Here is an 18899-nt window from a genome sequence, read left to right on the forward strand (position 1 = left end):
ATGGTTGAGAAGGATCTGGGTATTCTCGTAGATCATAGGTTTTAAGAGCATGCAATGACCAGCTACGCTTTCCAAAACAAGCAAAATCCTTTCTTCTATTAAGAGAGATATGGACTGCAGAGAGAGAGAGATATCATTTTGCCCCTGTATAAATCATTAGTAAGACCTCATTTGGAATATGCAGTTCAGTTTTAGGCACCAGTCCACAAAAAGGATATTTGGGAACTGGAGAAGGGCAACCAAACTGATAAAGGGCATGGAGGAGCCTGGCTATGAGGAAAGATTTAAAGGAACTGAATGTATTCTATCTTGAGAGATGGGGGGGGGGGGGATATGATGAACATGTATAAATGTACGGAACAAAATTATAAGAGCAACACTTTTTTGTTTTTGCCATTTTTCATGAGCTGAACTCAAAGATCGAAGACTTTTCTATGTACACAAAAGGCCTATTTCTCTCAAATATTGTTCACAAATCTGTCTAAATCTGTGTTAGTGAGCACTTCTCCTTTGCCGAGATAATCCATCCACCTCACAGGTGTGGCATATCAATATGCTTATTAGACCGCATGATTATTGCACAGGTGTGCCCTAGGCTGGCCACAATAAAAGGCCACTCTAAAATGTGCAGTTTTATCACACAGCACAATGCCACAGATGTCGCACGTTTTGAGGGAGCGTGCAATTAGCATGCTTACTGCAGGAATGTCCACCAGAGCTGTGCCTTAGGCTGGCCACAATAAAAGGCCACTCTAAAATTTGCAATTTTACTGTATTGTGGGGGTCCGAAAACCAGTCAGTATCCGGTGTGACCACCATTTGCCTCACCTGTGCAACACATTCCCTTCGCATAGAGTTGATCAGGTTGTTGATTGTAGCCTGTGGAATGTTGCTCCCCTCCTCTTCAATGGCTGTGCGAAGTTGTTGGATATTGGCAGGACCTGGAACACGCTGTGGTATACGCTGATCCAGAGCATCCCAAACATGCTCAATGGGTGACATGTCCAGTGAGTATGCTGGCCATGCAAGAACTGGGATGTTTTCAACTTCCAGGAATTGTGTACAGATCTTTGCAACATGGGACCGTGCATTATCATGCTGCAACATGAGGTGATTGTCATGGATGAATGGTGCAACAATTTACCTTAGGATCTCGTCACGGTATCTTTGTGCATTCAAAATACCATAATTAAAACGCACCTGTGTTTGTTGTCCATAACATACACCTGTCCATACCATAACCCCACCGCCACCATGGGCCACTCGATCCACAACATTGACATCAGCAAACCGCTCACCCAAACAATGCCATACACGTTGTCTGCCATCTGCCCTGTACAGTGATAACCGGGATTCATCCGTGAAGAGAACACCTCTCCAAAGTGCCAGACGCCATCGAATGTGAGCAATTTGCCCACTCAAATTGGTTACAACGACGAAATGCAGTCAGGTTGAGACCCCGACGAGGACGACGAGCATGCAGATGAGCTTCCCTGAGGCTGTTTCTGACAGTTTGTGCAGAAATTCTTTGGTTATGCAAACTGATTGCTGAAGCAGCTGTCCAGGTGGCTGGTCTCAGACAATCTTGGAGGTGAAGATGCTGGATGAGGAGGTCCTGGACTGGTGTGGTTACACCATGGTCTGCGGTTGTGAGGCCGGTTGGATGTGTGGATGTAATGCCAAATTCTCTGAAACGCCTTTGGAGATGGCTTATGGTGGAGAAATGAAAATTCAATACACGGGCAACAGCTCTAGTGGACATTCCTGCAGTAAGCATGCTAATTGCACGCTCCCTCAAAACATGCGACATCTGTGGCATTGTGCTGTGTGATAAAACTGCACATTTTAGAGTGGCCTTTTATTGTGGCCAGCCTAGGGCACACCTGTGCAATAATCATGCTGTCTATTCAGCATCTTGATATGCCACACCTGTGAGGTGGATGGATTATCTCGGCAAAGGAGAAGTGCTCACTAACACAGATTTAGACAGATTTGTGAACAATATTTGAGAGAAATAGGCATTTTGTGTACATAGAAAAGTCTTAGATCTTTGAGTTCAGCTCTTGAAAAATGGGGGCAAAAACAAAAGTGTTGCGTTTTTATAATTTTGTTCAGTGTACATAAGTGATCCATATAGTGAACCTGTTGTTGAGTTATTCACTTTAAGGTCATCACAGAGGACAAGGGGGCACCCTTTACGTCTGGAAGAAAAGAGAATTAATCTCCAAATACAGGAAGGTTTCTTCACAGTCACAGTAAGAGCTGTGAAAATGTGGAATAGACACCCTCAAGAGCTGGTTCTGGCAAGCTCAGTAGATTGTTTTAAAAAAAGTCCTGGATTCTTTCCTAGATGCACATAATATAACTGGATACTAAGATTTATAGGTAAAGTTGATCCAAGGAATATCCGATTGCATCGTGGGGGATCAGGAAGCATTTTTTTTCCTTGCTGGAGCAAATTGGATCATGCTTTATTGGGGTTTTTGCCTTTCTCTGGATTAACTGTGGGTATAGGATTGTGTATATAGGATTGTATACATTTTTTCCCCCTTCTATTTGTTGAACTGCATGTACTTTTTTAACCTTCAACTATGTAATTATTTAAGACCACTTTAAAGGGCCTTTATCACTAGGGAATTGCATGGGCTTCTGTGAACACCCTCTGCAAAAGCTAATATACTGACTGCCTCTTGCTTCAACCCTATTGGAATTACAGACTGAGCTCCTAATATGTTTAAATTGTCCAGTGACTCCATCTATTGACTGAAGCTCACCACAGGTGGATTTTTTTTTTTGAGCAGACAGCCAGCTGATCAAAGATAAAAAAAAAAAAACACATACGAATTCTCCCATCCACACATTTGAGGTGGGTTGGGGGAATCCTAACCCGCTGCACTATTGTATTCTGGCAGTGGGACACCCTCGCTACTGAGATTCACTGAACAGTAGTGGAACTGATTGGCTGATCGAGGGAAAATATGCCGACTGTCCTGTTCAGTGTTCAGAACTTGATCGCTAGATCAAAATTTGACCGGTTCCTACTGGACCAGTCAAATTTCAGTCCATGTATGGCCAGCTTAAAAAAGCATAGACTTACCAGGTCAGCATGATGGCCAGGAATCTAGCTTTTTTATAATTAGTTGCTGACCCTTTATTTCTCCATTGAAATGTCAACAAAGCCATCCTTTAGTAACTGTGGTAATTGGTTTACAAATATATTTAAATTATGGTCACTGCCCTAACAGGAAAATTGTGTATTTTCAGTTCACAGTTTTCATTTTATTATTGCAATGTTTTCTTTTAAAGTTGCTTATAGGTTTTCGCAACCTTGCTTGTCCATACTTTTGTTATTGTATTAAAGTAGAATTATAGGCTAAACTTTTTTTTTTTTTCATTTTGAATCAAATGGGAGGGTCGTAACCCCTTCCCTTCTTTTATGCCATCTGTGTCCCATTGGGGAAATTTATCTTCACTTTCTGTCTCCTTGCCAAAACAGGAAGTTTACAGATATCCCTGCAAACGAAAGGAATCCCTTGGGGAAGCATTAACATAAAAAAAATAAAAACACACAAACAGCATTAAAAACATAAATAAAAAATGACTTGCAGCACACTTTCATTTTGATATTTGAGGTCCTCACTGCCCCAATGTGTACCAACAAAAAAGTGTTCAATGTATATAGAATTATAGCAACCCATCATTTTCAAATCTGCACTGAAAACTGATAGCTGGAGAATGAAAATATGTTTCCTTACATTAGCTATATTCAGATATATATTCATATTCAGTCAGTGCTTTTTTCATAATGTTTCTACTTACATGGCCCTGATGAAGAGACTAATTCCTGTTCATCCGCAGGGGAAAGTAGAAGTGGAAGCGGGGAAGGAAGGGATGAAATTTGAAGCCGGTGCCTTTTCCTACTATGGTGTGATGGCACTCACAGCATCTCCAGGTAGCACTGTTTTTTTACAGCTGTTGACTTGCTTAACATTTTCATGTAAAGTTATTGTGGAGCTGTAAGCCTCTGTGTAGGTACATGTTATGTGCTGTGTATATCTAACAAAAATGGCATCAATCAGTATGTAAATCCATTTATAGAAGCATTAGATGCTTGCTATGTTGAAAGCTTGAAGTGGAACCGCAGGCGTCAAGAGTTGCTGCAGAATTAACTAATTGTCCTAAAAGTGCCTACTTAAAGTTTTTTTTTTGTAAAGGTTCAAATTAAAAAAAAAAAAAAGAAAAGCGTCATACTTACCTGATCTGTGCAATGGTTTTGCACAGAGCAGCCCGATCCTCTTCTTCTGGGGTCCCTTGCCGGCACACAGAGCGAGGCTCTGCCCCCCTCACCGCTCCCTCCTTACTAGCTGTGGTTGACAGCAGCGGGAGCAAATCTTTACTGAAGGCCCTGTGGGGTGTGCATGCAATTATGGGTGAAAATTGAGCCTGCTGGTTCTGCAACTATGGATATGGTGAGTGCTCAGTGGAGCAATGTGGCAGTCCCCAGGGCAGAATTCCTTTGTATTATGGGAGTTTTGGGGCAGTTTCAGGTACAAAGTTATCACACACATCTACACCATTTTCAGCTGGAACCCAGGCACGTTACGCTGCCATTGCTGCTCCTGAGCCCTTACATTGTGGGGATCCTGGTACACACCATACCACAGGGCCTTAGTCTGCTCAGCATCCTTCTCGTAGTTCGGTGGCAGCTTCCCCCTGGTATTTAGAGGTTTATTTTATCCCCCCATCCCCCACTTTGGCAGGCAATGGCCTTGAGCAGGCAGATAGATGAGGGTAAAGACAGTGGGGTGGGTTCCAATCCCTATATCATGTAGGAAGGGCTCCCCTTTTACAGGTCACCCTGTAATGGCTCCCCAAATGGTAAGAATAGCCCTGAATCCCTGCCCTTATCTGGTATTTCCACTGTTTCAGTTCTTCACTTCCTTTGTTTCAAGGGAGGAATTTTCTGAAGCCATGAATAGACTGCATGAACTGCTCTCAGGGATTCTCACCGGCTTGGAATGTCTGGGACATAAATATGGGTGCTCTCCTTCCCCCTCCTCCCCTTTTTGAGGAAGGCTTAGGTGTCAAAGAAAATTTCAGAACAAGGCATATATGAAATCTAAGTATCTGTAATCCTCCTATGGACAGGTGCTCCCAGGAGCATTCTCTGGGTCTAGGGCTGTCTCATACACAGAAGACTGTGGTGGGCTTACTAACTGTGGTGGTGTGGGCTTACTTACTGTGGTGGTGCATACTAACCTTCAAGTGTATTTTCACTTTTGCAGTCAAATTTGAGAACCCCACTAGATGTGTATTCCCATTCTCACACCATACCAAAAAAGTATTTCCTACCTTTTAGATCTTTCTCGGGTGAAGGCATCGTGGCTAAATTCAAGGATTTTTTTAACAAATGTCAGTCTGTCCTAAGAACTGGCTGAGTGTTCTTTCATTAACATACATTGCAAGAAGACTAGCTTCTAAATGCTTAACGCTTCGTTATGACAGACAGCGTTCAAATCTAGTTTACAACTGATAATTATGATCTGCCTGCACAGTACAGACAGGGTTAATTATGGCAAACACAGCTGCCCAGCCCCCTTTATAAAGAGAACTAATAAGATTTTACAGCGCTGGAATGTCCAGAACAGAACATCTAAAAAGGTAAATTGCAATTTTTAAGTTATGCTGTTTGAATAAGAGCATGTAACATATTCAAAATAGGTGTTATCCCAGTTTGGCTGCAAAAGTGCAAATACACTTTTATTGCTGTTGGGATCCTCTTCCCCTAAGATCACAGATTCTGGGCCTGGCCGATGCCAAAAAAATCCCAAGTCTTTCCCATTGCATCCTCCATTACAAAAGTGATGCTGATTGGGCTCACCCAGGAAAGTGTTTTCACTACCAAAGCATTTTGCATTTGCCAGTACCCCATATAGGAATTATATGAGGAATTGGGTTTTCTGGCAGGTTTACCTAGCAGTTTCCTAGTTAAAATCCTGGCGGTTCCAGTGGAGTAGGAGAGGCTCTGAGTGTTTTCCAGTCTTTTAAAAGTTTGGATAACGCATATGCTCCATTCCACAGGATTAAATCCCAGAAGATCCTGCCATTTGGCAGCTCCTGGATGACTTTCCAAGAGCATTAGGTTTATCGGTTGATTCCTTAAAAGGCTTCAAAAGGCAGCTTTCGCAAATGTGCACTATATCTGTCCACATAGGGGGATACTCTGGTTTAAGTGTCAGTGGAACTTCTCTGTAAGAAGAAAAGAAGCTGCCCTTAGAGGGTGAATGCTTGTTTGGATCATCCTTGGGTGCCTACATCCAAAATCATGTTCTTGCCCCTAAAGAAGATAGAAACCAGTGACACCTACAAGAGGAGTTCCTTTCGTAAGCAACCAGCCACGGACTCTAAGCAAAAGCCTATATTGCAGTTAAATAAGAACAAGACCCCTAAGTCCTCCAGTTCCGATGGGAAATCCTCACAGTGAAGAGAAATCCCTACTCGTGAGTGGGGGACATATATTGGCCCTTACTGGCTGCTTGGACACCTGAATTCTCAAACAATTGGATTTGCAGCATGGTATTGAGAAGCTGCATGCTGCAGTTCATTGTCCTCTCACTCCACACTTTGTGCTTCAAATCCAAAAAAAAGGGTGGTTTTCTTTGTGACCCTGGAAAGAAAGACTTCAGTGCAAGATGTCATCACAGCCCTAGAAAGACCACTGTCCAAGGAGCCATTGCATCTGTGCCGGCAGAAGAAAGCTCCAAAGTCTTCTGTTCCAACTTGTTTATGGTTCCCAAGTCAAACTGAAACATCCAGCCTATTCTACACCTCAAGGGTCTCAACAAGTTCCTAAAAATATAAAAATTCTCAATGGAATCCACCCTCTCATTGATTGCTTCATCAACGGGGCTTCAGGGGAAATCAAGGACACCTACCTGCAGATTCTCACAAATGGTTTCTGCATTTCACAGTAGTGGATCACCACTATCAGTTTATAGAATTTCTCTTTGGCTTCTTCACTGCCACCAGGGTCTTTACAAATGTGTTGGCTTTGGTTCTGCGGTTGTTGAGGTCCTGGGGAGGCTCCAAGGGGGAGGGGGTACCTATACGACCTGCTTCTAAGGGAGCAATGTACTTTGAAAAATGTGATGGTACAGGTCCCAGAGGGGTTCCTCTGGGTACTGAACCTTTAGAAGTCAGCCTTGGTTTTGACTCAAGCTCTCAATATGACGCAGGTGAATGTTATACTCTGGCAGGAAAAATGCCTGTCTTTTCAAGCCTGGATGCTATCCTTGAGGTCTTTAGAAAGCCCCTTAACCTGCAAGCAGGTGCTGATGAAGATTTTAGCCACCTTCAAGCATTTTGCAGCTTAGGAGGAAGCAGACCTGCTCTTGTCTTGGGCTGATCCTCACATTTTAAACATCTCCAGTGTGCGCTTTCCTGCCGTGGAAAATTGTCTTGCAGATTTTCTCAACCGTCAACAGCTGAATCTGGGAGAAAGTGCTCTTAAGCAATAAACTGGACTTTCCCCCACTTCAGCTTCTATCTTTGCTGTTGCACAAGGTAAAAGTGGAGGGTATTCCAGTAATTCTGATTGCATCGACTTAGCCAAGAAGAATGTAGTATACCAACATTGAAATTATCTTGGCAGATGTGAGCTCCTCATAATTGTCCAGCTTTCCTGTCACTGCATCTGATCTCCTATTCTGCTTTACAATTGATGGCTTTGACAGCATGGCTGTTAAAGCCTAAGTTCTGAGGAATAGGGGTGTTTCTGTTTTTCCTACCCTCCTCAAGACTAGAATGTTGAATTCCAGGAAAGTGTGCCAATGTATGTGAAAGGCCTATTTCACATGGTGTAAAGCACATAGGTTTCATCCCCAATAATATGTTGCTGGTTAAATTTTGGCTTTTCCCCAGTCTGGTGTGGAGAGGTCTCTGAACACCATTAACAGACAGATTTTGCCTTTCTCAATGCTATTTCAGAGGCCTATGGTCCTTTGCAGATGTCAGCTTTGGGAAAAAGGTTTTGCAGATGGATTTGTAGTGGGGGAACCCTGTATTTTAACAGGGATTTGGGCATGTTGGCCTTGTTGCTGTGTTTCCCACCCTCGTTCAGTGTTATTGATGTCCAAAGTAGTCACGCATATGGAGTCCTGTAATATACATCACAGAGATCCCTCCCCTCTAGCTTGAGTTCCTCATTTCTTACTACAAAACTGAAGTCTAGCTGAGTGTCTTTTTTGATGTTTTCCAAGAAAATAATTTTCCAGGTAAACCAAAAATTCTATTTTTTTCTATTTGTTATGTTTTTGCTATGTGGCTTACTGCTAGAGGGTGGTTACATTAATTCTTGATGAACCCACTGTACATGGGAACATAGCCACCCTCTCATGCCCACTCCCGAGATGGACTGCAAACTTACATTTTTTTTTTCTAGATCATGGAAGAGGGGTGTAGTGGACGGAATAAAGGGGTGCAATTGATTCTGGGATCTGTACTGTGCATAGAGCATGGCACTTGACTACAAGTAAAACGCACTTCTTTTTGTAAAGCAACAGAAGTGATGGAAAGTGTGTGCTTTGGGGAGCTGAAATAAGAAAGCATTTAATGAAAAATTTAGTACAGCTTTAATAGAAATATCTAGGCATGATTCTAAAATAGTCTTATTGTGTAGTGTCACTTTAATTTATTTTTATTTTTTCTAATTTAGCCACAGATGTATCTTTAACCCTCTTAATAGTTAAAAGGTAAAGTGCAAACTACAGCTTTTTTATTACTGTATTTTCTGGCATATAAGACTACTTTTGAACCTCAAAAAAATCCCCCAAAAATGGGAGGTCGTCTTATACGCCGAGTATAATATCTCCAAGGTAACCTAAGTATAAGTATTACTGGTAGATCATGTAATAGAGGGGTCGTCTTGCACGCTGGAAAATACGGTATATTACTCCCAATTATTAAGCTCTCTACTGAAATAAACGGTTTGTTTGTGAGTAGAGTAATTCTATCATGTCAAAAAGCATCCTGAAGCACTTCATGTCGTAAGTTCTACATACTGCTGCATTTCCCAGTGCAGACATAAATACACGGGCATGAGAAAATCAATACTTTGTCCACACTGCCATATTGGGGTTGCTTCACTAGAAGTAATAGCTAGTCACTTAGCCAAGTAAATGAAAGGCTGGCCAAACATGTGTCAAATTCTGAACAATTATTAGTTCGAAAAATCGTTCGATTTTCGACTATTAGTGGGGCCGCAGCAAAGGCCAATTTTCATGCGGGCATCAAATTTGAGTGATCGAGCACATTGGAAATTTTTTGAAAAACGAATAAGTTTCTAATTTTTGGTGGGAGAATTGTGCTAGAAATATAATCAAAAGAGAAATGCACATGAGCTGTGACCTGGATAGAAAAAAATATTCCTGGCCACAAATCTTCTTTTCCATAAAATGAGGTGAAGGCTTGGTTGGTCGAATTATAAAATCAATGGTAGCAACATCGGATTTTAAAACACACAACTTTTTGAACAGGAATTCGACCCATGTATGGCCTGTATAAGTAAATAAAGTGGTCCTGTTTACTTTGAATACCCAATCAAGTACTGACAATAATCCTGTTTTTTTTTTTACTTTCCCTCACCCATGATTGGGTAGTTAAGGTGAACTGTTCACTTTATTTGCCAGCTTACACTTTGCTAAGGGAACAGCTTTTACTCTTTAGTAATCATTCCGATTGATCCTAACGAACATCCTGCATGTGGCGTTTTGAGTGAGTTGACCTGCTGTCTCATTCAAGGCAATTCAAATGTTGTCTTGCAGCACAATTCAGCAAAACTTAATGCAAATATATAAACGTTTCATTCTGGTGTGAATTCTGTATTAGATCACCTACTGTGAAGACATGTATCACCGGTACATTTCCCTCAATGTTGGCTTTGGTAATAGCATTTGAAACAATAAACAGGGCTAGAAGTTGTCTGCATGTAAGAAATAAATTGCCAGTGTTCACTTTTGCTGCGATTTACTTTTATGAAGACTTCAGGCATCTAATGAAACCCATTGTGAGTTACTAATAATACCCAGCAAACATTGCAGCTGTCAAAATTATAAACTTTCCAAAGTCAAATCTATATAAATGTGATAGTGGGCATGTTAATAGAGATGATGTGTGGTTTGTTCTCTAGCGGATTATTGTTAGGGTGGAAAAAATAGGGGATTGTAATATTAGAGGTTCAGCTAAAAAGCCAAGCTTCGCCTTCTCCCTAAATCAGTTTCTTGAACATTTAAAAAAAGCCCTAAGTAGTCACCAATTTTAATCATCAAACAGCATTGTTCTAGAGGTGTTTTGGGGCAAAGAAGACAGGAATTGGGAGAGCGGATAAGAATAAGGTCTTTGGTGCCGGAATAGTAAACTAGGACCATATTGTCTCTAGTGATGCCAGCTTTATTGGCAGTAATAGCCTATTACTGTCATTACCAGAGACACCACTAATTATAGATACCCCTGATTCACTTACACCATTCCTATAAAGATTAAAATAAAGCGATTTCTTGAGTCCATTCAAGTTCTTGTTTATCCTCAAGCCTTGATAAAAGGGGGTTGTGCTTGGCCCCCCAAACATTGGCTTTTTTTGGAATTCTGTAACATTTGGTCTGGGGTGTTTGTCTAATGTTTGCCATAGGTGATTTCCCGCACATTTCTGGTAAAACATTGTCACCAGGGCATCAAATGAGGTGAAATCTCTGTAACAGAGCCCCAAACAGCAGGTTCCAACTATACAATTCTAATCCTTCCCTACTCTCTTCAAAAGTAGCCAGAACTTTTTGGGCTTGACATGTTGTATGCTTACTGTATGCTTTTAATGTCAGCTTTTGGTGTAAATCTTTTAATCACTAGAAACTAGGTTTTGTGTTGTAGGTGAAAATGACGTTTCCATAGTGTTGGTAGTGCAAAAGTAATACAAGGTAATATAGAGTGAAAATCGTAAAGCATTAGAGAATGGTTGCATGCTCTCTAGATTACGCCTTTTTTTTTCTATTTTTTTTTTAATCCATTTTACTTGGCTTCTTCAGATTCATGTATTTCTAGATAGAACAAATATTGGTCTGTAATGTGAAGAATAATTTGACGTTTTCAGTAAAGGTTATAGTTAGGGATGCACCGAAATGAAAATTTTGGGCCGAAACCGAAACCGAAAATGCAGGATGCCTTTGGCCGAAAACCGAAACCGAAACCGAAAATGACTTTTTCCCCAAAAAAATTTTAACAGATAGAAGAGGGGCATACACCAAAAACAGGCAGCGACGTACACCTGTCGCTGCCACCCTGTCACAGTATATGTACTGTGATGGGTTGGCAAGAGGTTAATTTAATTACCAATGGTATTTGTATTATGCAGCATGAGGGGTTAATGTATTGCCACTGCTGGTCACTGATGAATTAGTGACCGACCAGTGGCAGTTAATAAACCCCTTTATGCTGCATTAGTGCAACCAGTATCAGTGTTAATTACCACTGGTTGCACTAATGCAGCACAAAGGGGTTAATTAACTGCCACTGGTTGGTCACTAATGCAGTAGTGACAATACATTAACCCCTCATGCTGCATAATACTAATTCCATATGTAAGCTGCCTCAGCATAATGATCAAACAAATAAAAAAAAGCAGTCAATTTTTTATGGTTGCATAAGTGCTCAATGGAACTTGGAAGAACAGAAGGGGGGGGGCAGATAGGGGAGACAAGGGAGGGAGATGGGGACAGTGTAATGAAAAGTGTAAATGCAGTGCTCACTCATTCAAGGTCCGAGGACGAGGCAGAGGCTGCATGGCTCAGGTATCATGAGGCTTGGAATGTGTAGCTGCTTGCTGTTCTTCATATTTTCCGCCCACATCCCTCTCTCTGTCCTGCACATACGTCGAGATAGGAGAGTGGGCGGCCCCGGGCAGACACAGAAAACCTGGGGTGGGAGGGGGGAGGAGGATGAGCTGTGTGAGTCTTTCTCCTCTCCTGTCCGTGTCTGGGAGGGGTGAGAACTGCTCGCTGCTGGGCTGTGTGAGAGACGAGGTGTCACAGACGCTCCGCTCGGCTGCAGCCAAATTGAAAAGACTGATTCTCCTATCCTACGGACAGGAGAATCAGGGACTTTTCAAACCTGCGCTGCGCCCTCCTCCTTCCTCACGGCGGCCATTAATTTCGGCACTTTTAACCTATTTTCGGCCGAAATGGGATAGGCTCATTTTCGGCCGAAAATTTCGGTGGCCGAAATTTCGGTGCATCCCTAGTTATAGTGACATCTTGTGGTTCAAAAGTGTTTTGACACTTCTCTCACAGTATATACATTTTTCAAACATTGTGCCTTTATTTCACTATGTACACAAAGTTTTTTGTGTTGTTTTGTTTTTTTTAGGATTTATGTGCAAAATAGTACAAATGGGACAGTACAGAAAAGGCAGAGATAACATAGCGCAATCACAAATAGCATCAGGCAGGTAAACTGTAAATAACCATAGGGGACGACACTTTTAGTGGAACAATATGACAAACATTTTAAAGCTCTAAAACTCACAGCATATTCATCAGGTAACCGTGCAGGGAAATTTTTAGCAGCCCGTCTGAAGGCTAAGAGGACGCAAACCAGAATTTACCATCTCCTTGCAACACACACCAACCAAAAAATTATCCACCCCAAAGCCATAGCAGACTCCTTTGCTGACTATTACAGCTCATTGTACAACTTGAACCAAGACTCCACCACTCCCCAACCCCTAGATTCTCAAATGGATGCATTTTTATCCTCTGTTCAACTGCCGTCCTTGACGGAAGCTCAATTAGAGGTCCTGAACGCGCCCTTCACCCCTCTAGAATTGGCGAATGTAATTTGTTCTTTACCTGCAGGGAAGTCCCCCTGCCCAGATGGCCTGTCTAATGATTATTACAAACACTTTCAATCAATTCTCCTTCCCCCGTTGAGCCGTGTATTTGAAGCTGTAGTGTCCTCTGCCTCCTTTCCCTCAGAAATGCTGCAAGCCTACATTGTAACATTGCTGAAACCGGGCAAGGAACCAAAAACCCCAGCCAATTTTCGGCCAATATCTTTATTGAATACCGATCTTAAAATTTACGCTAAATTAGTGGCGAACAGGTTAGCATCTGTACTACCTGTCTTAATTAAGCCGGACCAATCTGGCTTTGTAGCTGGGCGCCAAGCTTGGGACACTACGAGGCGGGTGATACTGACCCTGGAATGCGCTGCTGCAGGTCGGGTGCCTTCTCTGCTGCTGTCACTGGACGCGGAGAAGGCATTCGACCGTATACACTGGGGTTATATGCAAAAAACGATTGTACAGAGTGTACACATCTAATACACTATCCCGGGAGTTCCCAATCTCCAATGGCACTAGGCAGGGATGCCCCCTGTCCCCGTCCATTTTTAATTTTACTTATTGAGCCACTAGCCAAAGCAATTAGGTCTGCTCCTCCTATTAAAGGCTTCCAATGTAATCGCACAAATTAAATCTTTTCGCAGATGACGTTATAATTTTTTTAACTGATCCACTCACTTCCCTGGGGACTACTCATGATCTTTTAGTTCAGTTTAGTGGTATTTCCTACTATAAGGTCAACTTTACTAAATCTTTGATCTTGGGGTGGGACACACCCTCAGAGCTAAGATCCAACATATGTTCCCTTATACTTGAAGCAAGGACTACGTTCCTTATCTTGGTATCCGTCTCACTCCTAAGCCATCCCAACTAGCTGATGCTAACAACCTCCCTTTGATCGCCAGATTAACTTCAGACTGCCAACGCATGTCAAAAGTTATCCTGTCCTGGTCAGAGCACCTTGCCGCCTTAAAAATGAGATTGCTCCCTCAAATTTTGTATCTATTTAGGACCGTACCAGTCCCTCTACATCCCCACTTTCTTAAAGCACTTACCACTATACTAAAATCCTTTGTGTGGCACAAACTGAAGCCCCGCAGCTCCCATATCCTGCTTTGCAAACATAGAGCGGCCGGAGGTATGGGCATGGTTGATCTTGGTGATATCTCCTGGCCACCCAATTGACACAGTTACATCAATGGATCTCTCCCCAAACTGATGTGCTGTGGCCCGCGATGGAGAGTGCTCTCTGTCAGACCCTGTCCCTCTACGAGCTGCTTCTTGCAGATATATGGAACCTGCATTCACTTAAGGGCCTTCCCTTAACAGCACAGGCTTCCCTAACGGCATGGCGTACACTTCACTCGACGGTTGCTCCTTCCTCCCCCAACACATCTTTGCTCATTCCGCTTCGCACCTTAGAACTACGGTACTAATTCCAAACCTCTCATTACGCAAATGGCTCGCCTTGGGAGTAACTTCACTCGGCGACAAATTAACCAAAGATTCTATTAAACCTTTCTCGCAACTCCAACAGGAGTTTCAGCTCCCACAATCGGAACTGTACTCTTATATACAGGTGTCCCATTTTGTGGGGTCCCTAGCCTCAGCCAGTATCTCCTTATCTTCACAATGCTGGTCCTTTTTTACATCCTCTCACCCTAAAGCGAAAGGGGTTTCTTTCTTTTATAATATTATATATAATAATTATAATTATTATATATAATTATTATATTTTGTCAAAACTCTCCCTTATCATAAATGGGATTCGGACCTGGGCATGGTTTTCAGTGAGGCACAATGGCGTAAAGCTATGAACTCTGTATACATGGCATCCAAATGTGTGAATCACTGGGCACTGTTCCAGAAAATAGTATTGAGGTGGTATCTAACCTCCTATAGGATTTCTAAATTTAGCAAGACGCACTCCCCCTTGTGCTGGAGGGAGTGTGGGATGGTCGGCCATATTATACATGTTATTTGGTCTTGTAAAAATCTGAAAAGCTTTTGGAACTCAGTATTCTGCTTGATTTCTGCGGTCACCGGCGTGCTGTCCCCACCTTCTCCAGCCTTGGCTATACTTAACTTAGGCATTGATAGATATCCTCCGGAAGCTACTAGGATAGTTACACATATTTTGCTAGCTGCCAGAATTCTCATTACCAGAAACTGGAAGTCGAACCTTGCGCCCAACGCTTCAGAAGTGATTGGCATGGTCAAGGTGAATTCAGTATATGAAAAATTGCTGGCTTAAATAAATGGACGGGGACAGGCGTACGATAGCTATTGGAACTTATGGCATAATTGAATATCGACGAAAACCTTGATGTGTATTATGATTTTGATCTTTTTAGTAATGGTACCAAACCCCCCCCCCCCACCACTACCCCTCTTTTTTCTTTGCACCCCAGTTTTGGCTATGGTATGCTAAATGATTTACCAAATGACGGTCTTAAACATTCCGCATCATCCTCCATTGTTTGGAGCATTTGCTTATTTCATGCTCTTTTTACTGCGCTGTACACTGTAACCTTTGATTATTTGTGAAAAAGTTTGTTTTTCAATAAAAACGAATTGCATAAAAAAAAAAAATAACCATAGAGAACATAATGAAAGAGCGTAACAAGGTACAATGCCCCACGGTCATATCCATTGAAAAAAATAAATACATTTAATTTGAGAATAAAATAAAAAAAAAATACAGAAAACATGTAGGAGCCTTTGTAACATGTTTTGGGTTTAACATGTTACAATAGTGCATCTGCCCCACGACCCCCGATCTCTCATTTTGACAACTGCCCTCGTAGTTCACTGATTCTTACTGGACTTCGTCAACTGTCCGCCTGTATGGGAGGTATGGGCAGACAGTGTACTGATGGTCTGCAGGATCCTTGCATTGCACCTGGATCTGCTGATTGAGAGTGCAATGCTTTACAGGCTCCAATGTAACAAAATAAATGCACATTTTTTTTTACTTGCAAAATGTTGTGCATTTAATTTTTTTTTTTTTTTTTAAAAGGTAAAGTTCTTCTTTAAATATATCACGTCTTCTGGACTGTACTACACTAAAGAAAGCATCTACCAGGTTGTTTTTTAAAGGTGCAAAATGCAGTAACCATACCAACCATTCAGAATGCATTTTTTTTTACTGATGTGAAAGCCGGTTTTTTAGAGTTTACTGAATGCTGCACATTTAGGAAACTCACTAGTGTAATTTTAATGACTGCATTTCTAGTGTACACATACTGTATTGTGTTTTTCTATATTGTCTAATAGCCTTATTGCTTTAAACACAAATATCATCAGTTTAGTGACCGGTTTAATTTTAAACTTTTCTTTTCATATGCATGTGAAAATTAAATAAACCTATGTTTTTTATAATGAAAAGTTATATGCATCAAGAGATTTTATTTGCATTGTAATTGAAAAAGTAACTTTCTCTTACGTCCTCCGACAGTCGCCGCCTCTTCATATTCGTCACATATGGGGTATTAGACTTTGCTCCGAAGGAGTAGCTAGGCAACAGAATATGTTAACAATAAAGCTTTAACATATCCCACCCTCAAGGGGTGGTCCCCTCAGTCAATACCCTCCTACTTCCTGCAACCATATCTCAGTTTTAATGTCTAGCTTGTCAGGAGTGGCTGGCTCTCTCTGTGCTGGGACTTCCTGTCCCAGACTCTTTCTTCTTTTTAATATTTTGTTTGAGTTTTCTCTCTATCTTTACTTAGCTGTTATTTTTGTCAGCATTAGTTAGTTCTTCGGACGAAGAGGATCATGCGGACTGGGTCTCGGGCTGATCCCCCTGGTCGCAGGTCGTGGGTCAGTGGCTTCCCAGTCTGCCATCGAGCGTTCAGCCAGGTAACGCTCCTGGCACAGTGAACGACCCATCCCTGTTCGGTGCAGGGATGATTGGTGAGGTGGCTACCTCACCGGACGCTGTGCGGTTTCTTAACCTCCATTGTGTGCGTCTTGAATTGCGACTCTCCCTGCCTCATGTGCAGCGGCTTGTTCGCCTGTGCGGGTTCCCCACGCCATGTGAGGTAAGTGTATTTATGTGGGGACCTGTCTGTCTGGGAGGGTCTCAGTCTGGGACTGTGTAACCTGCCTTTAATCACACTGCTTGTCTCCCTATCTCTCGGCTGCATGCTGTGGGCTGCAAGGGGGGGGGGAGCTGTATGACACTGTGTGTGTCAGGCTGGGCAGTGTGAGAAGCTGTGTGCTGTGGGGCATGTTTTTTCTTGGCATGTTTGGGCATATACAGCGATCGCTGCGGCGATCTAACATGTATCCTTATATTGGGATGTAATGTGTGTGTTTTTATGCACTGTGGAGCGGCGTTTTCGGCGCCAAACGACGCCATTTTACCGGCGCTCGCTCCGGCCGCATGGTTTACATGCACGGCGGCCATTTTCTTGTAGCCTCCATAGGCTTACTTAGAGCGCCCTGGCAGCATCACTTCCTCTTTCCAGGAACACCGATCGAGGCAGCAGCAGCAGCGGGGTCTCCTCAGGTTTTATCCTTCTGTTCTTGCTATCCATTGCCTGTATTCAGTTTGTATATTCCCTGTGGGGGTCTCATTGTGCCGGAGTGTGGTGCGGTGGGCTGCGCTTGCCGCGCTTGCTAAAAGGGGGCAGTTAACCCTTGGTTGTCTGGCATTACAGGGGCAATGGATTCTCAGGAGGGCAAGTTTCCTACAGTATTGGTGGAAAGCCAGGGGACCGCTGTTTCCCCCCCAGGGGGGGATTTAGCCGCTATTGTGGCTGGCCTTGCTGCCCAGGTGCAAATGCTGGTGGCTGCTCAATCTACTAAACGGCCCAGAGTTGCTCTGTCCTCTGATTCTGAGGGTGAAGGTGATGGGGCTGTTCTGGCAGGGACCTCCTTATCGGGGTCCCGCTCCTCTCTTGATCTAGTGGGGTCTGAGGTAGAGGCTGAAGTTGAGGGGGTTGATAATTCTCCCCCTGGCTCGCCTGAAGAGCTTGCAATCATGGATGAGTTGATTGCTTCCATTAAGCAGACGCTACGTTTGCAGGACGAAGTGTGTCCCCCCGCTGCCTTGGCGGCTTATGGGACGCAGAGGAAACGCAGGACGCCGCAGGTTTTTCCCTGCAATGCTGATTTTCAGCGCGCTGTTAAGGATCAATGGCGCGATCTGCGCAAGCCTTTTGCGGTACCAAGTAAATTCAAGCTGCGTTATCCTTTCTCGCCTGCCACTGATGAACGGTGGTGTGTGCCTCCGCCAGTGGATCATGCAATTGCGGTTTTGAACAAAGCCGCTGCGATTCCTGCAGAGGGTTCCCCTGTTTTCCGTGATGCCACGGATAGGAGACTGGAGTCTCTTGCCCGTCATACTTATTCTGTTACGGGTTCTATGCTTAAGGCTCTGTTTGCTTCTCTCATGGCGGCCCAGGCGATCGCAAGTTGGACGCAGATGCTTAGGCGCGTCCTAGTGGCCGATTCGGCCTCGGCAGCGACCCTGGATATGGTGGATCAGATCCACCAGGGTGTCATGTATCTGTGTGATGCGGACCTGGACCTGATTCCGTTGGCTGCACGTGTGCACAGCGTGGCGGTGTTGTCTCGCCGTCTGGTTTGGTTGAAATGTTGGTCGGTGGACCAATCTTCACGTAAGACCTTAGCCAATCTGCCTTATGATGGGTCTCGCCTTTTTGGGGAGTCCCTGGATGTGTTGATTAAGGGGATCACCGGGGGTAAGAGCACTCTCTTGCCCCATTTCCCCAAGGCTAAGGGGGCTTCTGGGAAGAAGCATGCTAATTTTCGGCCCCCTCAGGGGTCCTTTCGTGCCTTTCGGCCGCACTACAAGGGCAAACCGTTCAAAGGCCAAGGCTCTCAGAAGAAGCCCTGGTCTGGGAAACAGAAGTCCGGCCAATCCGGACCTGCAGCCCATAACAGTTCGGCCTGAAGGGGCGCCCTCACCCAGTTTTGGGGTGGGGGGACGCTTGCTCGGTTTTCTTCAGCCCTGGTTGGCCCGTGTGCGGGACAGATGGGTTCT

The 18899-nt window shown here is 43.4% G+C and overlaps 1 protein-coding gene across 3 annotated transcripts in view; it reads left to right on the top strand.

The window, feature by feature from the left end:
* CNNM2 (cyclin and CBS domain divalent metal cation transport mediator 2) overlaps positions 1 to 18899 on the top strand; it is a 269756-nt gene that overhangs the window by 229929 nt on the left and 20928 nt on the right. For all 3 annotated transcript variants that reach the window (XM_082268396.1, XM_082268397.1, XM_082268395.1), the window contains one exon: positions 3859 to 3952. In XM_082268396.1, coding sequence (XP_082124522.1) covers positions 3859 to 3952 — 94 coding nt within the window. The remainder of the gene's footprint in view (positions 1 to 3858; positions 3953 to 18899) is intronic.

The sequence above is a fragment of the Pelophylax lessonae genome (genome assembly GCF_965119305.1).
Source record: "Pelophylax lessonae genome assembly, chromosome: 9".
Classification (NCBI taxonomy): domain Eukaryota; kingdom Metazoa; phylum Chordata; class Amphibia; order Anura; family Ranidae; genus Pelophylax; species Pelophylax lessonae.